Source organism: Schistocerca serialis, chromosome 11 (genome assembly GCF_023864345.2).
Source record: "Schistocerca serialis cubense isolate TAMUIC-IGC-003099 chromosome 11, iqSchSeri2.2, whole genome shotgun sequence".
Classification (NCBI taxonomy): Eukaryota; Metazoa; Arthropoda; class Insecta; order Orthoptera; family Acrididae; genus Schistocerca; species Schistocerca serialis.
Window position 1 is genome coordinate 113,681,869 of NC_064648.1, and position 25,153 is coordinate 113,707,021.

Consider the following 25,153-nt stretch of genomic DNA (forward strand, 5'->3'; position numbering starts at 1 on the left):
GCGACACCTACAACGTGCTGACATGAGGAAAGTTTCCAACCGATTTCTCATACACAAACAGCAGTTGACCGGCGTTGCCTGGTGAAACGTGGTTGTGATGCCTCGTGTAAGGAGGAGAAATGCGTACCATCACGTTTCCGACTATGAAAAAGGTCGGATTGCAGCCTATCCGGATTGCGCTTTATCGTATCGTGACATTGCTGCTCGCGTTGGTCGAGATCCAATGACTGTTAGCAGAATATGGAATCGGGGGTTCAGGAGGGTAATACGGAACGCCTTGCTGGATCCCACTAGCAGTCGAGATGACAGGCATCTTATCCGCACGGCTGTAACGGATCGTGCAGCCTCGTATCGATCCCTGAGTCAACAGATGGGGATGTTTGCAAGACAACAACCATCTGCACGAACAGTTCGACGACGTTTGCAGCAGAATGGACTATCAGCTCGGAGACTGTGGCTGCGGTTGCCCTTGACGCTGCATCACAGACAGGAGCGCCTGCGATGGTGTACTTGACGACGAACCTCGTTGCACGAAAGGCAAAACGTCATTTTTCGGATGAATTCAGGTTCTGTTTACAGCATCATGATCGTCGCATCCGTGTTTGGCGACATCGCGGTAAACGCACATTGTAAGCGTGTATTCGTTATCGCCATATTGGCGTATCACCTGGCGTGATGGTAATGGGTGCCATTGGTTACACGTCTCGGTCACCTCTTGTTCGCATTGACGGCACATTGAACAGTGGACGTTAAATTTCAGATGTGTTACGACCCGTGGCTCTACCCCTCATTCGATCCCTGCGAAACCCTACATTTTAGCAGGATAATGCACGACCGCATGTTGCAGGTCCTGTACGGACCTTTCTGGATACAGAAAATGTTCGACTGCTGCCCTGGCCAGCACATTCTCCGGGTCTCTCACCAATTGAAAACGTCTGGTCAATGGTGGCCGAGCAACTGGCTCGTCACAATACGCCAGCCACCACTCCTGATGAACTGTGGTATCGTGTTGAAGCTGCATTGGCAGCTGTACCTGAACACGCCATCCAGGCTCTGTTTGACTCAATTCCCAGGCGTATCATGGCCCTTATTACGGCCAGAGGTGGTTGTTCTGGGTACTGATTTCTCAGGATCTTGCACCGAAATTGCGTGAAAATGTAATCACATGTCAGTTCTAGTATAATACACTCCTGGAAATGGAAAAAAGAACACATTGACACCGGTGTGTCAGACCCACCATACTTGCTCCGGACACTGCGAGAGGGCTGTACAAGCAATGATCACACGCACGGCACAGCGGACACACCAGGAACCGCGGTGTTGGCCGTCGAATGGCGCTAGCTGCGCAGCATTTGTGCACCGCCGCCGTCAGTGTCAGCCAGTTTGCCGTGGCATACGGAGCTCCATCGCAGTCTTTAACACTGGTAGCATGCCGCGACAGCGTGGACGTGAACCGTATGTGCAGTTGACGGACTTTGAGCGAGGGCGTATAGTGGGCATGCGGGAGGCCGGGTGGACGTACCGCCGAATTGCTCAACACGTGGGGCGTGAGGTCTCCACAGTACATCGATGTTGTCGCCAGTGGTCGGCGGAAGGTGCACGTGCCCGTCGACCTGGGACCGGACCGCAGCGACGCACGGATGCACGCCAAGACCGTAGGATCCTACGCAGTGCCGTAGGGGACCGCACCGCCACTTCCCAGCAAATTAGGGACACTGTTGCTCCTGGGGTATCGGCGAGGACCATTCGCAACCGTCTCCATGAAGCTGGGCTACGGTCCCGCACACCGTTAGGCCGTCTTCCGCTCACGCCCCAACATCGTGCAGCCCGCCTCCAGTGGTGTCGCGACAGGCGTGAATGGAGGGACGAATGGAGACGTGTCGTCTTCAGCGATGAGAGTCGCTTCTGCCTTGGTGCCAATGATGGTCGTATGCGTGTTTGGCGCCGTGCAGGTGAGCGCCACAATCAGGACTGCATACGACCAAGGCACACAGGGCCAACACCCGGCATCATGGTGTGGGGAGCGATCTCCTACACTGGCCGTACACCACTGGTGATCGTCGAGGGGACACTGAATAGTGCACGGTACATCCAAACCGTCATCGAACCCATCGTTCTACCATTCCTAGACCGGCAAGGGAACTTGCGGTTCCAACAGGACAATGCACGTCCGCATGTATCCCGTGCCACCCAACGTGCTCTAGAAGGTGTAAGTCAACTGCCCTGGCCAGCAAGATCTCCGGATCTGTCCCCCATTGAGCATGTTTGGGACTGGATGAAGCGTCGTCTCACGCGGTCTGCACGTCCAGCACGAACGCTGGTCCAACTGAGGCGCCAGGTGGAAATGGCATGGCAAGCCGTTCCACAGGACTACATCCAGCATCTCTACGATCGTCTCCATGGGAGAATAGCAGCCTGCATTGCTGCGAAAGGTGGATATACACTGTACTAGTGCCGACATTGTGCATGCTCTGTTGCCTGTGTCTATGTGCCTGTGGTTCTGTCAGTGTGATCATGTGATGTATCTGACCCCAGGAATGTGTCAATAAAGTTTCCCCTTCCTGGGACAATGAATTCACGGTGTTCTTATTTCAATTTCCAGGAGTGTATATTTGTCCAATGAATACCCGTTTATCATCTTAATTTCTCCGTGGTGTAGCAATTTTAATGGCCAGAAGTGTAAAAGAAGCTGGAAACCATAAGCTGTGAACAACGATACACATCACAGTAAGGCTAACAAGGAAGTCTACTGGTAGTTCAGTATTTTCAGGACGACCGTCAGGAAAAAAATCGAATAACGAATAGCAGGATAACATTCTACGATTCGGATGGTGGGATGTCAAATGCGTGACTGTGGTGGGGAAGGTGATGCTGGGTGCATACCTTTCCCAGAAAGCTAAAACACGATTATGAGCATATTATTTCAAAGCAGTTTGTCCGAGTACTTTTAAGACCAATACCATATACCTGATATAACCCCACTGGCCACCACCTTTAATTTTGCGCACTGTTGATTGAAGCAGCTCTTGTTTAAAGCGTAGACCTACTTCTGATTCATATTGGTCTTTGTACCGTCTTCTGTCACGTTTTTGCTGGACGACTCAAAGAATTCATTAAAGTTGTTCGGAATAACAATCAGATGTTTGTGTTAATATTTTGTTGCGGTTCGCCAGTACAGTAATAGAGCTATACAATTAATAAACGCGTTACGTCTACGACCAGACTTACGGGACATGAAAAGTAATGTATTTAAAAATAATAATATAAAATTGTACACAGCCAGTAAATTGCTGCCCGCGAACAAAGAAACACACGTGAAGAAGGTTCAAAGACATTTAGATTTCTTAAGAACCTCTGTAGACTCGTTGCGGTTTGGAAGCGCTGTAGCAAATATGTATGGAAATCACTCATGCAGAATCGCGGTTTGGGGGGAGGGGATAAAAGGTTTTTGGTTTTAGCGCGGACCAGCAGCCATTTGTGTAGCCATTCGAACATCTGCCTTACTGTAGCTATGTTACAGTACCGGGTGGTTATACACAAATCAAAAATATTTTTGCATCACCCAGGTTCCCAGAACTCTGAAGATAGCTGCTGACTGTGGATATCGTATCACAGACACAGTCCCTTTGACTGTTCAGAGATGTCACTAAACCCGCCTAAAAATGTAAACAACCATGCATGAGCAGCGCCTGTTAGGTGGAGGGGGTCTGACAGCCGATCAGTTCCAGTCATTCCAGCAAGAAGGAGGTACACAGCTCGTGTTGTCTGTAGTTCAACCATGCCTAGAAGGTCAACACCGCGGTTCAATCCATACGCATTGTTACTTTGTGCCAGGAAGGACTTTCAACAAGGGAAGTGTCCGGGCCTCTCGGAGTGAACCAAAGCGATGTTGTTCGGACATGGAGGAGATAGAGAGAGACAGGAACTGTCGATGACATGCGTCGCTCAGGGCGCCCAAGGGCTACTACTGCATTCGATGACCCCTACCTACGGATTATAGCTCGTAGGAACCCTGACAGCAACGCCACCATGTTGAATAATGCTTTTGGTGCAGCCACAGGACTGCTGTTTTGTGGTGACATTATGCGGGGCCGATGTAACGCTGATGGTGGTCATGGAAGGCGCCATAGCAGCTGTACGATACGTGAATGTCATCCTCGGAACGGTAGTGTAGCCGACCGCGGTGGTCTCGCGGTTCTAGGCGCGCAGTCCGGAACCGTGCGACTGCTACGGTCGCAGGTTCGAATCCTGCCTCGGGCATGGATGTGTGTGATGTCCTTAGGTTAGTTAGGTTTATGTAGTTCTAAGTTCTAGGGGACTGATGACCACAGCAGTTGAGTCCCATAGTGCTCAGAGCCATTTGAACCATTTGAACGATAGTGTAAGCGTATAGGCCCCCATCGTGCACATCTTGGGAATGAGTTCCTTCAGGATAACGACATCGCTCGACTAGAGTGGCCAGCATGTTCTCCAGAGATGAACCCTATAGAACATGCCTGGCATAGATTGAAAAGGGCTGTTTATGGACGACGTGACCCACCAACCACTCTCACGGATCTACTCCGAATCGTCGTTGAGGAGTGGGACAACTTGGTCCAACAATGCCTTGATGAACTTGTGTACAGTAAACCACGACGAATATAGGCATGCATCAATGCAAGAGGACGTGTTGCTGGGTATGAGAGGTACCGATGTGTACAGCAATCTGGACCACCACCTCTGAAGGTCTCGCTGTATGGTGGTACAACATGCAATGTCTGGTTTTCATCAGCAATAAAAAAGGGCGGAAATGATGTTTATGTTGATCTGTATTCCAGTTTTCTGTACAGGTTCCGAAACTCTCTGAACCGAGGTGATACAAAACTTTTTTTGATGTGTGTAATTAAACGTCCCTATTTAACACGTTATAACACGGAAAGTAATTACCATACGAACAACAAACTTGGTAGCATTAATATCAAGGAGATGAGAAAGAGAAATAATGCAGAATCAATCCAACAGAAACACATTTAATGGGCTGCTACGGTACATCGTACCATTACATACCGGTACCATTAATCCTAACAAAGGAGCTTAATATGGCGCCTATCAGTGTTCAAAAGAGTCTGAGAGCGCAGGATTGCATTCTGTACAGCAGAACGAAGCATGGCTACCTCTCTTGATATGCTGGGATTCATATGAGTACATGTGTGAGAGTTCCCTTGGTAAACCTGTCCTTCAGGTAGACCCACAACCAGAAATAAGAGGGAGTGAGATCAGGTGACCGTGCTGGCTGAGCATTTGGAAACGATCGGCTGATAACTCGATCGCCACCAAACGAGTTTCGGAGAAGGAGATGTGCGGTATGGCCCCATCTTGCACGAAAACTGTGGAGTTCAGTGCGTCTCTCTTCTGTAGGATATGGCATGACATGCTGGCGAAGCATATCGCAGTAATGCTGGGCAGTCACACTGCACGTCTTTGGTCCCAGAGCGCCAACCTGTTCAAAGAAAGAATGGACCAACGATGAAGATATCGTGAAGCCGCACCATAGGGTGACACGTTCACCATACAGGGGAACTTCATGCAGACTGACTGGACCTGAAGATCTCCACATTTGGCAATTCTGTGTGTTCACCTCACCTGAAGAATGAACTTCATCTGCCCATACGATGGTACAGGGCCAGCCCTAGTAAACTTCAGTCCTTGCGATAAAGTGGAGATAGAAGTCATCAGGTCGTTGTGCATCCTGTGGTGCAAGTTGCTGTACGATATGGATCTTGTACAGATACCATTTGAGAATGGTTCAAAGCAGCTTCCGTACAGTGGACCACAGGATGTTCAACTGTCGTGACACAGCACGCGCACTAGCTGACTATTGGCCTTCCGTACAGTGGACCACGGGATGTTCAACTGTCGTGACACAGCACGCGCACTGGCTGACTATTGGCCTTCCGTACAGTGGACCACGGGATGCTCAACTGTCGTGACACAGCACGCGCACTGGCTGACTATTGGCCTTCCGTACAGTGGACCACGGGATGCTCAACTGTCGTGACACAGCACGCGCACTGGCTGACTATTGGCCTTCCGTACAGTGGACCACGGGATGTTCAACTGTCGTGACACAGCACGCGCACTGGCTGACTATTGGCCTTCCGTACAGTGGATCACGGGATGTTCAACTGTCGTGACACAGCACGCGCACTGGCTGACTATTGGCCTTCCGTACAGTGGACCACGGGATGTTCAACTGTCGTGACACAGCACGCGCACTGGCTGACTATTGGCCTTCCGTACAGTGGACCACGGGATGTTCAACTGTCGTGACACAGCACGCGCACTGGCTGACTATTGGCCTTCCGTACAGTGGACCACGGGATGTTCAACTGTCGTGACACAGCACGCGCACTGGCTGACTATTGGCCTTCCGTACAGTGGACCACGGGATGTTCAACTGTCGTGACACAGCACGCGCACTGCCTGACTATTGGCCTTCCGTACAGTGGACCACGGGATGTTCAACTGTCGTGACACAGCACGCGCACTGGCTGACTATTGGCCTTCCGTACAGTGGACCACGGGATGTTCAACTGTTGTGACACAGCACGCGCACTGGCTGACTATTGGCCTTCCGTACAGTGGACCACGGGATGTTCAACTGTCGTGACACAGCACGCGCACTGGCTGACTATTGGCCTTCCGTACAGTGGACCACGGGATGTTCAACTGTCGTGACACAGCACGCGCACTGGCTGACTATTGGCCTTCCGTACAGTGGACCACGGGATGTTCAACTGTCGTGACACAGCACGCGCACTGGCTGACTATTGGCCTTCCGTACAGTGGACCATGGGATGTTCAACTGTCGTGACACAGCACGCGCACTGGCTGACTATTGGCCTTCCGTACAGTGGACCACGGGATGTTCAACTGTCGTGACACAGCACGCGCACTGGCTGACTATTGGCCTTCCGTACAGTGGACCACGGGATGTTCAACTGTCGTGACACAGCACGCGCACTGGCTGACTATTGGCCTTCCGTACAGTGGACCACGGGATGTTCAACTGTCGTGACACAGCACGCGCACTGGCTGACTATTGGCCTTCCGTACAGTGGACCACGGGATGTTCAACTGTCGTGACACAGCACGCGCACTGGCTGACTATTGGCCTTCCGTACAGTGGACCACGGGATGCTCAACTGTCGTGACACAGCACGCGCACTGGCTGACTATTGGCCTTCCGTACAGTGGACCACGGGATGTTCAACTGTCGTGACACAGCACGCGCACTGGCTGACTATTGGCCTTCCGTACAGTGGACCACGGGATGTTCAAACTATCGTGACACAGCACGCGCACTGGCTGACAATTGGGCATTGCGCGCAGCGTTGCCAGCCATAGCAACAGCGATATCATCAACCACTTGTGGTGCAACCGCTCGTCGGCCTCTTGCCGGCCCAGTTCTCCAATCGATTCGATCTTTTTCATCATGCTCCGCACAGCAGGTGGAGAAAGCTGGCCCTTCCATAATCCTTTCAGCCGGCGATATCCTCGAAATGCAACTGCAGCATTACTCTTGTTTTGGTAACAGAGCTTCACCAACAATGCTCTCCTCCTTCTGTCCAATCTCACGTTGACACGTCAACAAGTGCACTGCGATTGGTCACGTGTGTGGGACTATGAATCACGATAGCTGATCACGGCATCTGGTGGCCATAGGTCGAACTGGACGGTGGCGCCGTGACGCATGGAAATCATGCACCCCGTACTCTGGACATTAATGCTACCATGTTTGGTACTCGTATGACAGTGAGTCTCCGTGTTATAACGTATTAAACAGGGAAAGTTAAATTATATCCACCCAGTATATTAACCAAGGTTTAAACGACGAACCGGAACTGGCGCCCAGGCAAATTTTGCGAATTGGTTACTTCCTTCTGCAAAAAAAATTTAATTGGACTGAAATTAATCCTCAACTTATTGTACCATTTGAATTGAATACGCACCGTTCTGGTTTCACGTGCAAAACCGATCAAGAAACGTGTTTCTTTTTGAAGGGCGGCACTTCGATACTTTAAATTTGTACGAATCGATTCAAAGTTGCACGAAGACAGATAAATGGATAAAGTCAAAACAGATTTTTATTTATCCAACAAGCTTTGTGCGTTGTGGAGATACGATGGTTTAAAGTGGAGCTGAATGTAGCCCATAAAATTCGTTCTTGCGTGAATTGAGCGCGCAGAAACGATTTAAAATGAATCACATAAATTAAAAATGCTTTCATTCGATAAAATTGAAAACTCGCTGTCACAAATCTAGCTTCATTCCTATTTTACCTGCAAAAAACACGTTTTTGTGAGTTTTTTGCTTCAAACTTGTGCGAATCTTTTCAGATTTTGTTGGCTCAAATGGCTCTGAGCACTATGGGACTTAACATCTGAGGTCATCAGTCCCCTAGAACTTAGAACTACTTACACCTAACTAACCTAAGGACATCACACCCATTCATGCCCGGGGCAGGATTCGAACCTGAGACCGTAGCGGTCGCGTGGTTCCAAACTGAAGCGCCTAGAACTGCTCGACCACTGCGGACGGCTCAGAATTTGTAGTAAGACAAACAAACACATGTAATTAATGATCGTCGTGTTGCTTTGTGAAAGCTTTATCCATTGCCGCGATATAAGCAACGTAGTTCGAAGGACAATTTAAAAACTCCTGTATCGCATTAGTTGTCGACCGAGTCATCAAAAATCTACATCAGTTGCTAAGCTATTGCACTATAGTGTCAAAATTATGGTAAACTAAAAGTTGCGAACCAGAATGAAAAGTGCTCTTGTCACAGCTCAAAAAAGGCAAATATATCCTGGGGAGAGTTTGGGATGTAAAAGAAGGGAACTAACCGCCCGAGTTATGTGGCAGCTTCAAACATATACAAGTCAAAACATCTTGACGTATTTGAGTTAACCTTACTTCCACAGTGCAGTGAACTTCCTTAGCTGCAATGTGTTGGCACACACGCATCTTGCAATTTATAGGCTAGAGTCCCTATCATGTATCCAAAATCTAGAAAATTGCCCAACCATAGTAAACAACATATCGTATACCTCAAGAGCATACATGTAATTGCTAAAAACAGTTTGCTGGAGGGTTGAAATTTCTGTGGGTGGATTTGTTTCTGGGTCCATGGAGGTGATTTTTTCCCTGAGGGGACCATTTCTCCCAAAAACCAGTTCCCGTTACATATAATGTTGGGGGTGTAAGAACAAACAAACACAAATTTGTGTGCTTCTAGAGAGTCGGATGCATCTACAATAGGAAAAATGCGAGTGTCGGGGTACATCTATAGCAGGAAGTGTCCCAGGCTCGTGATGCATGCAAGGTAGTGTTATAGGCCATTTAGCTGGCCGCAGTGGCCGAGCGGTTCTAGGCGCCCAGTCCGGAACCGCGCAACTGCTACGGTAGCAGGTTCGAATCCTGCCTCGGGCATGGATGTGTGTGATGATCTTAGGTTAGTTAGGTTTAAGTAGTTCTAAGTTCTAGGGGACTGATGGCCTCAGATGTTAAGTCCCATAGTGCTCAGACCCAATTGAACCATTTTTTACAGGCCATTTGCTCGTTCCCCAAGGTAGTATTATAGGCCCTTTAGTGTTCCTTGTCTATGTAAACGATTTAGCAGACAATCTGAGCAGCCGTCTTAGGCTGTTTTGCAGATGATGTTGTCGTTTATCGACTACTAAAGTCATCAGAGGATCAAAACAAATTGCGAAACGATTTACAAAAGATATCCGTGTGGTGGAAAAGTTGGTAATTGATCCTAAACAACGAAAAGTGAGAGATCATCCACACAAAGTTCGCTTGCACAATAAATCAGTCAGATCTGCAGGCCGTAAATTCAACTAAATACCTCGGAAATACAATAACGAACAACTTAAATTGGAAGGAACACATAGAAAATGTTGTGGGGAAGGCTAACCAAAGACTGGAAAATGTAACAGATATACTAAAGATACTGCCTACACTTCGCTTGTCCGTTCTCTTTTAGAATACTGCTGTGCGGTCTTGGATCCTTACCAGATAGAATTGACGGAGTACATCGAAAAAGTTCAAAGGAGAGCAGCACGTTTTGTATTATCGAGAAGTATGGGAGAGAGTATCACTGACATAATACAGGATATGAGGTTTACATCATTAAAAGAAAAGCGTTTTTCGTTGCGGCGGAATCTTCTCAGAAAATTTCAGTCACCAACTTTATCCTCCGAATGCGAAAATACAGTCCTGGAAATTGAAATAAGAACACCGTGAATTCATTGTCCCAGGAAGGGGAAACTTTATTGACACATTCCTGGGGTCAGATACATCACATGATCACACTGACAGAACCACAGGCACATAGACACAGGCAACAGAGCATGCACAATGTCGGCACTAGTACAGTGTATATCCACCTTTCGCAGCAATGCAGGCTGCTATTCTCCCATGGAGACGATCGTAGAGATGCTGGATCTAGTCCTGTGGAACGGCTTGCCATGCCATTTCCACCTGGCGCCTCAGTTGGACCAGCGTTCGTGCTGGACGTGCAGACCGCGTGAGACGACGCTTCATCCAGTCCCAAACATGCTCAATGGGGGACAGATCCGGAGATCTTGCTGGCCAGGGTAGTTGACTTACACCTTCTAGAGCACGTTGGGTGGCACGGGATACATGCGGACGTGCATTGTCCTGTTGGAACAGCAAGTTCCCTTGCCGGTCTAGGAATGGTAGAACGATGGGTTCGATGACGGTTTGGATGTACCGTGCACTATTCAGTGTCCCCACGACGATCACCAGTGGTGTACGGCCAGTGTAGGAGATCGCTCCCCACACCATGAAGCCGGGTGTTGGCCCTGTGTGCCTCGGTCGTATGCAGTCCTGATTGTGGCGTTCACCTGCACGGCGCCAAACACGCATACGACCATCATTGGCACCAAGGCAGAAGCGACTCTCATCGCTGAAGACGACACGTCTCCATTCGTCCCTCCATTCACGCCTGTCGCGACACCACTGGAGGCGGGCTGCACGATGTTGGGGCGTGAGCGGAAGACGGCCTAACGGTGTGCGGGACCGTAGCCCAGCTTCATGGAGACGGTTGCGAATGGTCCTCGCCGATACCCCAGGAGCAACAGTGTCCCTAATTTGCTGGGAAGTGGCGGTGCGGTCCCCTACGGCACTGCGTAGGATCCTACGGTCTTGGCGTGCATCCGTGCGTCGCTGCGGTCCGGTCCCAGGTCGACGGGCACGTGCACCTTCCGCCGACCACTGGCGACAACACCGATGTACTGTGGAGACTTCACGCTCCACGTGTTGAGTAATTCGGCGGTGCGTCCACCCGGCCTCCCGCATGCCCACTATACGGCCTCGCTCAAAGTCCGTCAACTGCACATACGGTTCACGTCCACGCTGTCGCGGCATGCTACCAGTGTTAAAGACTGCGATGGAGCTCCGTATGCCACGGCAAACTGGCTGACACTGACGGCGGCGGTGCACAAATGCTGCGCAGCTAGCGCCATTCGACGGCCAACACCGCGGTTCCTGGTGTGTCCGCTGTGCCGTGCGTGTGATCATTGCTTGTACAGCCCTCTCGCAGTGTCCGGAGCAAGTATGGTGGGTCTGACACACCGGTGTCAATGTGTTCTTTTTTCCATTTCCAGGAGTGTATTTTGCTGCCGCCGACCTCCATAGGGAGGAACGATCACCACGATAAAATGAGGGAAATCAGAGCTCGCACGGAAAGATATAGGTGTTCGTTTTACACGACATGACATCATATCTCATGTTACTTAACTTGACGTTATGTTACATGACTTGGGTACTAATACTAAAGCGTAAAAAAGCGCGAATATTTTATCATGTTTTGATGTAAATGTATGTGAAACTGGCAGACAAGTCGAAAAACTAGTTCCTTTCTTTTACATCTGTAACACTGCACAGGACATACAGGGTGTTACAAAAAGGTACGGCCAAACTTTCAGGAAACATTCCTCACATGAAAATAAAGAAAAGATGTTATGTGGACATGTGTCCGGAAACCCTTAATTTCCATGTTAGAGCTCATTTTAGTTTCGTCAGTATGTACTGTACTTCCTCGATTCACCGCCAGTTGGCCCAATTGAAGGAAGGTAATGTCGACTTCGGTGCTTGTGCTGACATGCGACTCATTGCTCTACAGTACTAGCATCAAGCACATCAGTACGTAGCATCGACAGGTTAGTGTTCTCGCGAACGTGGTTTTGCAGTCAGTGCAATGTTTACAAATGTGGAGTTGGCAGATGCCCATTTGATGTATGGATTAGCACGGGGCAATAGCCGTGGCGCGGTACGTTTGTATCGAGACAGATTTCCAGAACGAAGGTGTCCCGACAGGAAGACGTTCGAAGCAATTGATCGGCGTCTTAGGTAGTACGAAACATTCCAGCCTATGACTCGCGACTGGGGAAGACCTAGAACGACGAGGACACCTGCAATGGACGAGGCAATTGTTCGTGCAGTTGACGATAACCCTACTGTCAGCGTCAGAGAAGTTGCTGCTGTACAAGGTAACGTTGACCACGTCACTGTATGGAGAGTGTTACGGCAGAACCAATTGTTTCCGTACCGTGTACAGCGTGTGCAGGCACTATCAGCAGCTGATTGGCCTCCACGGATACACTTCTGCGAGTGGTTCACCCGACAATGTGTCAATCCTCATTTCAGTGCAAATGTTCTCTTTAAGGATGAGGCTTCATTCCAACGTGATCAAATTGTAAATTTTCACAATCAACATGTGTGGACTGACGAGAATCCGCACGGAATTGTGTAATTACGTGATCAACACAGATTTTCTGTGAACGTTTGGGCAGGCATTGTTGGTGATGTCTCCATTGGGCCCCACGTTCTTCCACCTACGCTCAATGGAGCACGTTATCACGATTTCATACGTGATACTCTACCTGTGCTGCTAGAACACGTGCCTTTACAAGTACGACACAACATGTGGTTCATGCACGATGGAGCTCCTGCACATTTCAGTCGAAGTGTTCGTACGCTTCTCAGCAACAGATTCGGTGACCGACGGATTGGTAGAGGCGGACCAATTCCGTGGCCTCCACGCTCTCCTGACCTCAACCCTCTTGACTTTCATTTATGGGGGCATTTGAAAGCTCTCGTCTACGCAACCCCGGTACCAAATGTAGAGACTCTTCGTGCTCGTATTGTGGACGGCGTTGATACAATACTCCATTCTCCAGGGCTGCATCAGCGCATCAGGGATTCCGTGCGACGGAAGGTGGATGCATGTATCCTCGCTAACGGAGGACATTTTGAACATTTCCTGTAACAAAGTGTTTGAAGTCACGCTGGTACTTTCTCTTGCTGTGTGTTTCCATTCCATGATGAATGTGATTTGAGGAGAAGTAATAAAATGAGCTCTAACATGGAAAGTAAGCGTTTCCGGACACATGTCCACATAACATATTTTCTTTGTTTGTGAGTGAGTAATGTTTCCTGAAAGTTTGGCCGTACCTTTTTGTAACACCCTTATAGATGCCCTGCTTTTGCACATATACACTCCTGGAAATGGAAAAAAGAACACATTGACACCGGTGTGTCAGACACACCATACTTGCTCCGGACACTGCGAGAGGGCTGTACAAGCAATGATCACACGCACGGCACAGCGGACACACCAGGAACCGCGGTGTTGGCCGTCGAATGGCGCTAGCTGCGCAGCATTTGTGCACCGCCGCCGTCAGTGTCAGCCAGTTTGCCGTGGCATACGGAGCTCCATCGCAGTCTTTAACACTGGTAGCATGCCGCGACAGCGTGGACGTGAACCGTATGTGCAGTTGACGGACTTTGAGCGAGGGCGTATAGTGGGCATGCGGGAGGCCGGGTGGACGTACCGCCGAATTGCTCAACACGTGGGGCGTGAGGTCTCCACAGTACATCGATGTTGTCGCCAGTGGTCGCCGGAAGGTGCACGTGCCCGTCGACCTGGGACCGGACCGCAGCGACGCACGGATGCACGCCAAGACCGTAGGATCCTACGCAGTGCCGTAGGGGACCGCACCGCCACTTCCCAGCAAATTAGGGACACTGTTGCTCCTGGGGTATCGGCGAGGACCATTCGCAACCGTCTCCATGAAGCTGGGCTACGGTCCCGCACACCGTTAGGCCGTCTTCCGCTCACGCCCCAACATCGTGCAGCCCGCCTCCAGTGGTGTCGCGACAGGCGTGAATGGAGGGACGAATGGAGACGTGTCGTCTTCAGCGATGAGAGTCGCTTCTGCCTTGGTGCCAATGATGGTCGTATGCTTGTTTGGCGCCGTGCAGGTGAACGCTACAATCAGGACTGCATACGACCGAGGCACACAGGGCCAACACCCGGCATCATGGTGTGGGGAGCGATCTCCTACACTGGCCGTACACCACTGGTGATCGTCGAGGGGACACTGAATAGTGCACGGTACATCCAAATCGTCATCGAACCCATCGTTCTACCATTCCTAGACCGGCAAGGGAACTTGCTGTTCCAACAGGACAATGTACGTCCGCATGTATCCCGTGCCACCCAACGTGCTCTAGAAGGTGTAAGTCAACTACCCTGGCCAGCAAGATCTCCGGATCTGTCCCCCATTGAGCATGTTTGGGACTGGATGAAGCGTCGTCTCACGCGGTCTGCACGTCCAGCACGAACGCTGGTCCAACTGAGGCGCCAGGAGGAAATGGCATGGCAAGCCGTTCCACAGGACTACATCCAGCATCTCTACGATCGTCTCCATGGGAGAATAGCAGCCTGCATTGCTGCGAAAGGTGGATATACACTGTACTAGTGCCGACATTGTGCATGCTCTGTTGCCTGTGTCCATGTGCCTGTGGTTCTGTCAGTGTGATGATGTGATGTATCTGACCCCAGGAATGTGTCAATAAAGTTTCCCCTTCCTGGGACAATGAATTCACGGTGTTCTTATTTCAATTTCCAGGAGTGTATTTGAACCCGACTGCAGCAGTTCTTAACTGAAATCTTCGTCATGAATGGCGGATGGAGAGCCACCATACCGTATAACCCCCAAGCGGCTGCGGTAGTCATTTGCTTTGTTATGGCCGGCTGCTGTGGCCGAGCGGTTCTAGACGCTTCAGTCCGGAACCGCGCTGCTGTAGTTTCGAATCCTGCCTCGGGCATGGATGTGTGTGATGTCCTTAGGTTAGTTAGTTAGGTTTAAGTAGTTCTAAGTGTAGGGGACTGATGACCTCAGATGGTAAGTCCCGTAGTGCTCAGAGCCATTTTAGCCATTTGAACTGATGGTGACGTCGGCTAGTGGCTCATTGTGTGCGACATGTGTCTGCTTGCAGGTGTTGAGCCAGTGTGTTTGAGCTTCAGAGCGAGCTGAGGTGTTTGGTTGTTGTTCACAGGGCCATCACCCGCAAGGCGACGGGCCGTGTGACGCAGTGCGGCCTGCTGTTCGCAGCGTACCCGTCGGCGCAGTTCCACAGCGGCGCCTACCTCTTCATGCCGGACCCCAACTCCAGGGAGCCCGAGAGGGAGGTAAGCATAATGCACACCCCGCCACCTCCCGTCTCTACCACTGCACTAGGTACACCCGCCTCGGACCACGCCTCCTGTCACACACGCCTTCCGTGCGCCACTGAGGTGACAAAAGTCATCCGACAGCACCTAATGTCGCGTCGGACCTGCTTGTGCCCGGTGTAGGGCGGCAAGGGCTCAACAAGTCACTAGAATACAGGGCGAGTCACAAGTCCTCGGACACCTTCACAAGTTGGAAGATTAAAGGGCAAATTGAAATGTGATGATGAGAACACAGGTTTGACGTGGGGCCGCAACATTTGGAGTGAATGTTATTCATGGCCGCCATCTTGAAATCCGCTATTTTGGATTCAAGTCATTTTTTTAAAAATGGGATGGGGGGTTTATGACACACCAAATCACACTCGCTTGAGCTCTGGAATTTAGTGGTGTAATTTGTTTTTGTCTATCTTGTACAGTTTAGAGATTATTAATGTTCAAAGTTGGGAAATTACCTTCATACCGATTGCTACAACACGTGTTCTACGTGTTGTTCATCCCGAGACATGAGTTGGTATCGAGGTAACTTTGAACATTAATAACTTCTAAACTGTACAAGATAGACAAGAACAAATTACACCACTAAATTCCAGAGCTCAAGCGAGTGTTATTTGATGTGTCATACACCCCCCTTCTCATTTAAAAAAAATGACTTGAATCCAAAATGGCGGATTTCAAGATGGCGGCCATGAATGACATTCACTCCAAAAGTTGTAACATCACGTCAAACCTATGTTCCCATCGTCACATTTCAATTTTCCCCTTAATCTTCCAACTTATGAAGGTGTCCAAGGACTTTTGATTCGCCCTGTATTGAGGCTATTGAGCCATGCTGCCTCTATATCCGCCCACAATTGCGAAAATGTTACCAGTGCAGGATTTTGTGCACAAACGTACCTCTCAATTATGCCCCGTAAATGTTACGTGCGGTTCATGTCAGGCAGCCACGCGGAGTGGCCGCGCGGTTAGAGGAGCCATGTCAGGACTGCGCGGCCCCTCCCGCCGGAGGTTCGAGTCCTCCCTCGGGCATGGCGTGTGTGTTGTTCTGAGCATAAGTTAATGTAAGTAGTGTGTAAGTCTAGGGACCGGTGAGTTCAGCAGTTCGGTCCTTTAGGAATTCAGACACATTTGCACATCTGAACATGTGAGGCAATCTTGGTCATCAAAGCCATTCGCTTGAACTGTCCAGAATATTCTTCAAACCAATCACCAACAATTGTGGCTTGATGTCGTGACAACGTAGTTTGGGAACAGGAAGCCCACGAATGGCGGCAAATGGTCTCGAAGTAGCCAAGGTAATTATTGCCAGTCTTTGATCAGTTCAGTTGGACCACAGGACGCAGTCCATTCTCTGGTACTGCGCGCCGCACAGTGTGAATCCGCGCCAGACGTCATGGACGTCGAAGACACATAGAGGTCGCTGCACCGTAAGCAGTGACGTGACAACGTTGTTCGGGAACAGGAAGCCCACGAATGGTGGCAAATGGTCTCGAAGTAGCCAAAGGTAATTATTGCCAGTCTTTGATCAGTTCAGTTGGACCACAGGACGCAGTCCATTCTCTGGTACTGCGCGCCGCGCAATGTGAATCCGCGCCAGACGTCATGGACGTCGAAGAAACATAGAGGTCGCTGCACCGTGAGCTGTGGCGGCGCGCGCCTGCTGGCCCGCTTTTAGTGTGGGGCCGCCACAGTGGAACACGTGGTCCCAGCGTCCAATAGCGGCGCCCCCGAGAGCGTACTTAAGCGCCGGCCACTCACTCATCCAGTCCACCTTCTCCTTTTCCTCGAACACATCCGTCCACTTCTGTGTGGGCTCTAAACTCTCTGATTTTATCCTCATGGTCTCTTCGTGAGATATACGTAGGAGGGAGCAATATACTGCTGGACTCTTCGGTGAAGGTATGATCTCTAAACTTTAACAAAAGCCCGTACCGAGCTACTGAGCGTCTCTCCTGCAGAGTCTTCCACTGGAGTTTATCTATCATCTCTGTAACGCTTTCGCGATTACTAAATGATCCTGTAACGAAGCGCGCTGCTCTCCGTTTGATCTTCTCTATCTCTTCTGTCAACGCTATCTGGTACGGATCCCACACTGGTGAGCAGTATTCGAGCAGTGGGCGAGCAAATGTACTGTAACCTACTTCCTTTGTTTTCGGATTGCATTTCCTTAGGATTCTTCCAATGAATGTCAGTCTGGCATCTGCTTTACCGACGATCAACTTTATATGATCATTCAATTTTAAATCACTCCTAATGCGTACTCCCAGATAATTTATGGAATTAACTGCTTCCAGTTGCTGACCTGCTATAACCTAAATGATAAGGGATCTTTCTTTCTGTGTATTCGCAGCACATTACACTTGTCTACATTGAGATTCAATTGCCATTCCCTGCACCATGCGTCAATTCGCTGCAGATCCTCCTGCATTTCAGTACAATTTTCCATTGTTACAACCTCTCGATATACTACAGCATCATCCGCAAAAAGCCTCAGTGAACTTCCGATGTCATCCACCAGGTCATTTATGTATACTGTGAACAGCAACGGTCCTATGACACTCCCCTGTGGCACACCTGAAATCACTCTTACTTCGGAAGACTTCTTTCCATTGAGAATAACATGTTGCGTTCTGTTATCTAGGAACTCTTCAATCCAATCACACAATTGGTCTGATAGTCCATATGCTCTTACTTTGTTCATTAAACGGCTGTGGGGAACTGTATCGAACGCCTTGCGGAAGTCAAGTACCGATAGAGGTACTCAGGGTACCCTCCGCCACACACTGTCAGGTGGCTTGCGGAGTATGGATGTAGATGTAGACTATACAGTGTCCGCCGCCCTGATCCCCTCAACCCCTGGTGTCTCCCTTCCTCTCATCCCCAACCAGTTGCCGCGCCTTTACCGTTGTGTCCCACCCTCTCTCAATCTCCACACCCTCCATCTCCTTTCCCAACACAACTTCCACCGTCCACCCCTCCCGGAAGATGAGCTTCGCCCTGACATCTACCCTTGCTACCAAATCTAACCCCCTCTTCCTGCCTCCTCCTCAGGGCTCCCTCCCCCCCCCCCTCCCTCCTCCTGAGCGGCTTCCCCCTCCTACTTCCCTCCCTCTCTTGTGCCCCCTTTCAGTGTCTCTGCACTCACTCCTGCCCTGTCTTCCCTCTTCATCTCCCACCCCACGTGTCCCTGCTGACTCCCCTCCTCTCTTCATCCCGCCGCTTCCCCTGCTGCCCCTCGCTCTCCCCTCCTTTTCCATCCTCTCTGACCTTTCCCCCGGCAGGTCCTGCCTGGCAGTTTTCTTCTTCGTCGTGTGTGCTAAAAGTGGGTTTTAAGTGTGTTGTTCCAGAGTGTTTTTACTACTGTGGCCGACTTTTCATGTGTGCATGTCCTTTCAGTGACTTCTGTGAGTTTTGAAGAATCGGCCAGCTGTGTTTTTTAACTTTCTGGTGACTTTTTTTAACTGTCCTCCATGAACGTCTCAGTGTTAGTCTATTTTTTACCTCCATTTTCTCCCATTATTCTGTTTTAAGTTCCCCTTTATCGCCTTATGTATGTAACATTTTATTCTTATTTTAAGTTCATGTCACTTGGCTGAAGAGCGGTGGATTGTGCCGCTGACAGCTCTCCTCTGCCCATATGGGGCGGGGGAATGAAATCACAATAAAGAAAAAAAAAGCTCATCCAGTCGGTCTAATCTCGCTTACGTCGGTTTACACCTCGCTTGCGCTAGACTACTTTCTTCCTGGTTCGTTTACGAGTTTGTTTCCTTGTGACTCAGTTGTTCGGTCTTGTCGTATTTGTTCTGTCCTACGTCGGTCGTGTCCATCTGTTTCCGTCGTGTTGTCATTCGCGGGCCTCTCCCCGGGTCCCGCCGTGCCTTTCGTCAGTGCTACCCTGCGACCGCCCTGGTTGCAGTTACAACACATTCCATATAAACACAGCCCACACCGTCATGGAGCCACCATCAGCTTGGACAGTGTCATCGTCAAAACTTGGGACGATAGCCTGGTGGGGTCTGCACCACACTCGAACCCTGCAACCCTACCGCCAGCTCTTACCACATCTAATCAGGACTCGTCTGACCAGGCCACAGTCTTCCAGTCGTTGGGATCCATTTCTTCAATCACCAACAGTTGTGGCCCGATGATGTGCCATCGTTACACGTCTGCGCGGATAAGAAAAGTGCAATCCGCATCTGCACCGCATCCGCAAGGTCCTAATCCACAACCGCGGCAATTAATCCGCATCCGCAAGTTCCTTATCCGTATCCGCATATATTTAAGTTTTGAATGACTAATTAATAGTAATAGACAGTAGTACTTAGAATTATGGTAGGTAATGACGTAGTTATTGTCAGGGTGCCATTTCTGCGACAACTTAACTACTTTTTTATACACTCCTGGAAATTGAAATAAGAACACCGTGAATTCATTGTCCCAGGAAGGGGAAACTTTATTGACACATTCCTGGGGTCAGATACATCACATGATCACACTGACAGAACCACAGGCACATAGACACAGGCAACAGAGCATGCACAATGTCGGCACTAGTACAGTGTATATCCACCTTTCGCAGCAATGCAGGCTGCTATTCTCCCATGGAGACGATCGTAGAGATGCTGGATGTAGTCCTGTGGAACGGCTTGCCATGCCAGTTGGACCAGCGTTCGTGCTGGACGTGCAGACCGCGTGAGACGACGCTTCATCCAGTCCCAAACATGCTCAATGGGGGACAGATCCGGAGATCTTGCTGGCCAGGGTAGTTGACTTACACGTTCTAGAGCACGTTGGGTGTCACGGGATACATGCGGACGTGCATTGTCCTGTTGGAACAGCAAGTTCCCTTGCCGGTCTAGGAATGGTAGAACGATGGGTTCGATGACGGTTTGGATGTACCGTGCACTATTCAGTGTCCCCTCGACGATCACCAGTGGTGTACGGCCAGTGTAGGAGATCGCTCCCCACACCAGGATGCCGGGTGTTGGCCCTGTGTGCCTCGGTCGTATGCAGTCCTGATTGTGGCGCTCACCTGCACGGCGCCAAACACGCATACGACCATCATTGGCACCAAGGCAGAAGCGACTCTCATCGCTGAAGACGACACGTCTCCATTCGTCCCTCCATTCACGCCTGTCGCGACACCACTGGAGGCGGGCTGCACGATGTTGTGGCGTGAGCGGAAGACGGCCTAACGGTGTGCGGGACCGTAGCCCAGCTTCATGGAGACGGTTGCGAATGGTCCTCGCCGATACCCCAGAAGCAACAGTGTCCCTAATTTGCTGGGAAGTGGCGGTGCGGTCCCCTACGGCACTGCGTAGGATCCTACGGTCTTACCGTGCATCCGTGCGTCGCTGCGGTCCGGTCCCAGGTCGACGGGCACGTGCACCTTCCGCCGACCACTGGCGACAACATCGATGTACTGTGGAGACCTCACACCCCACGTGTTGAGCAATTCGGCGGTACGTCCACCCGGCCTCCCGCATGCCCACTATACGCCCTCGCTCAAAGTCCGTCAACTGCACATACGGTTCACGTCCACGCTGTCGCGGCATGCTACCAGTGTTAAAGACTGCGATGGAGCTCCGTATGCCACGGCAAACTGGCTGACACTGACGGCGGCGGTGCACAAATGCTGCGCAGCTAGCGCCTTTCGACGGCCAACACCGCGGTTCCTGGTGTGTCCGCTGTGCCGTGCATGTGATCATTGCTTGTACAGCCCTCTCGCAGTGTCCGGAGCAAGTATGGTGGGTCTGACACACCGGTGTCAGTGTGTTATTTTTTCCATTTCCAGGAGTGTATATACTAAGATGGTATCTGTTCATTTGGACATGTCCGAAAGAACAGATACCATCGGGGACCATGCAGCTCGTTAGAATGAAATTACAATGAAATGAACACCCCTAGTTGCTTACAGGCGTTGACATACGCCAACGGGGACAGATGAAAGTGTGTGCCCCGACCGGGACTCGAACGCTGGATCTCCTGCTTACATGGCAGACGCTCTAACCATCTGATGGTAGACAGTGGGCAGGTTTGCCACCCAGAGAGCACTTCACAGGCCACACAAAAGACACGGTCGCGGGAACGGATTAGGCGCAGGTCTCTTGGGTACAGCTACGTCGGTCGTAGCCAGGGGCTGAGCACAACAGACATCCGCTCTAGCCGCGCCCTGCAACATTCCAAGAATGTCAACAGACTGCAAGTTTTCAACTAACATTGGAACATACGTACTGGGCAGATGCCTTGCTCATTATCCGCAGATGACGCGCGGATATCCGCGCCGGTCGCGATTTTATCCGCCAAGTAACAAATACAGCGGATATCCGCATCCGCGCAGACCTCTAGCCATCGTTGTTTGGGAACATGAAGCCCACAAATGGCGGCAAATGGTCTCGAAGTAGCCAAAGGTAATTATTGCCATATTGCCATATGGTCACGTGCCGAGGGGAGGTGCTGAAGGCGATGTCGTGCCGTTAGCAAAGGCACTCGCATTAGTTGTCTGGAGCCATAGCCCATTAGCGCCAAATTTTGCCACACTGTCCCAACGGATACTTTCGTCGCACGTCCCACATTGATTTCTGCAGTTCTGTCACGCACTGTTGCCTGTCTGTCAGGAGTGACAACTCTACATAAACGCCGCTGCTCTCGGTCGTTAAGTGAAGGCCGTCGGCCACTGCGTTGTCCGTGGTGAGAGGTCATGCCTGAAATGTGATATTACCATCACACTCTTGACACTGTGGCTGAATTACCTCACGTTTTCCGAAATAGAATGTCCCGCGCGTCTAGCTGCCACACTACCTGTCTGTGTTCAGCGTCTGTTAATTGCTGTCGTGGGGCCATAAGCACGTCAGAAACCTTCTACATCTACAGATATACTCCGCTAGCCACCAAGCGGTGTGTGGCGGAGGGGACAATTCGCGCCAAAGTCATTTTTCCCCCCGTCTGTTCCACTCGCGGTTCGTGCGAGGGAAAAACGACTGTCTGAGTGGCCTCAAAATGGTTCAAATGGCTCTGAGCACTGTGGGACGTAACTTCTCATCTGAGGTCATCAGTCCCCTAGAACTCGGAACTACTTAAACCTAACTAACCTAAGGACACCACACACATCGATGCCCGAGGCAGGATTCGAACCTGCGACCGTAGTAGTCGCGCGGTTCCAGACTGTAGCGCCGGCCGAAGTGGCCGTGCGGTTAAAGGCGCTGCAGTCTGGAACCGCGAGACCGCTACGGTCGCAGGTTCGAATCCTGCCTCGGGCATGGATGTTTGTGATGTCCTTAGGTTAGTTAGGTTTAACTACGTCTAAGTTCTAGGGGACTAATGACCTCAGCACTTGAGTCCCATAGTGCTCAGAGCCATTTGAACCATTTGAACCAGACTGTAGCGCCTTGAACCGCACGGGCACCGCGGCCGGCCTGAACGCCTCAGTGCGAGCTCTAATTTCCGTTATCTCTGAATGGCGATCGTTGCACGATCTGAAAGTTGATCGTAATAATATATGCTCTACATCCTCAGCAGAGATCGGATTTCGAAATTTAGTGAGCAGCCCCTTCCGCTTAGCGCGCCGTCTATCTGCAAGTGTGTCCCACTCCAAACTTTCTATGAGATTTGTAACGCTCTCGCGATGTCTAAATGTACCAGTCACGAATCTTGCCGCTCTTCATTGGACCTTCTCAATCTCTTGAATCAGACCCAACCGGTAAGGGTCCCATACAGATGAACAATACTCTAAGACTGGACGAACTAACGTATTGTAAGCCATTTCCTTTGTCGAGGGACTGCATCGCTTCAGGATTCTACCAATCTAGAGTTCGCCTTGCCCGTTACTTGTGTAAACTGATCATTCCATTTGAGATCATTTCGAATAGTCACACGCAGATACTTGACGGATGTTACCGCTTCCAAAGACAGAGAATTTATTTTCTACTCGTACATTAATGTGGATTTTCGCCTTGTTATACGCAGTGGGTTACACTTACTGATATTGAGAGATAACTACCAGTCATTACACCACGCACTTATTTTCTGCAAATCCTCACTGATTTCTTCACAACTTTTGTGTGGTACTACTTTCCTGTAGTCTACAGCATCATCGGCAAACAGTCTAAGGCCGCTGTCAATACCATCAACCAGATCGTTTATGTAAATCGTGAAAGACAGCGGACCTATTACACTGCCCTGGGGCACACCTTAAGTTACACTTGTTTCTGTTGAAGTCACCCCGTTCAGGACGACATACTGCTCTCTGTCTTTTAGCAAACTTTCTATCCAACCGCGTATGTCATCGGACAGACCGTAAGCGCGCTCTTTTTTGAACAAGCGAAAGTGCAGAACTGAGTCGAACGCCTTTCGAAAGTCGAGAAATACGGCATCAACCTGGGAGCCGGTATCTAGAACCTGTTGTATATCATGCACAAAGAGGGCCAGCTGGTATGTCATGCACAAAGAGGGCCAGCTGTTTCCAAAAACTGTGCTGGTTTCTGCTGATGAGCTTCTCAGAGTCTAGAAAGGTCATTATGTGTGAACTCAAAATATGTTCCATGAGTCTACAACAAATCGATTCACAGAAATTGGCCGGTAATTATGTGAATTCGATTTCATACCCTTTTTATAGATTGCTATGACCTGGGCCTTCTTTCAGTCCCGTGGAACTTTCCGCTGTTCCAATGATCTCTGATAGATGATGGATAAGAATGGTGCTATATTTGTAGCATATTCAACATAAAATCTTACGGGGATATCGTCTGGGCCAGATGCCTTCCTGGCGTCTAAGGATCTTAACTGTTTTACAATCCCAGATACACTAAACACTATGTCAGACATCCTTGCGTTTGTTCGATAACTGAAAGGGGGAATGGTGCTGTAGTCCTCTACCGTAAACGAGTTTTTGAAAGCTATGTTTAGAATTTCGGCCTTTTGGTTATCATCATCAGTTACATTACCCGTACTGTCAGCAAGAGAAGCCGGTCGGGGTGGCCGTGCGGTTCTAGGCGCTACAGTCTGGCGCTGCGCGACCGCTACGGTCGCAGGTTCGAATCCTGCCTCGGGCATGGATGTGTATGATGTCCTTAGGTTAGTTAGGTTTTAAGTAGTTCTAAGTTCTAGGGGACTGATGACCTTAGAAGTTAAGTCCCATAGTGCTCAGAGCCATTTGAACCACTTTCAGCAAGAGAAGGTATTGAATTATTTGTAGCGTTCATAGATTTTATGTACGACCAAAATTGTTTGGAGTTATTTTTAGAATCTGCAGATAAAATACTGCTTTCAAATTCGTTAAAAGACTTTCTCATTGACGTTTTGACAGCTGCTTTCATTTCGCATAATTTCTGTTTGTCAGCGGGACATTGACTACGTTTGAAACGATTTTGCAAAATTCTCTGCTTTCTCAGCAACTTCCTAATATGTTTGTTGTACCACGGTGGATCCTTTCCCTCCCCTATACTTTTGCTAGGCACATACTTCTCTAGCACATGGTGGATAATATCTTTGAATTTCGACCAAAGATGCCCAATATCTTTGTGTCCCGCTGTGAATGCTTGGCGCTGACTATGAAATTATTCATTAATGGCA

General features: G+C 49.9%; 1 protein-coding gene across 1 annotated transcript in view; it reads left to right on the forward strand.

Moving 5' to 3' along the window:
* The window catches only part of LOC126426710 (alpha-mannosidase 2), an 813,563-nt gene that overhangs the window by 694,617 nt on the left and 93,793 nt on the right, over positions 1-25,153 (forward strand). Inside the window, exon 12 of the mRNA XM_050088631.1 lies at positions 15,412-15,544. Within this exon, the coding sequence (XP_049944588.1) occupies positions 15,412-15,544 (133 nt within the window). The remainder of the gene's footprint in view (positions 1-15,411; positions 15,545-25,153) is intronic.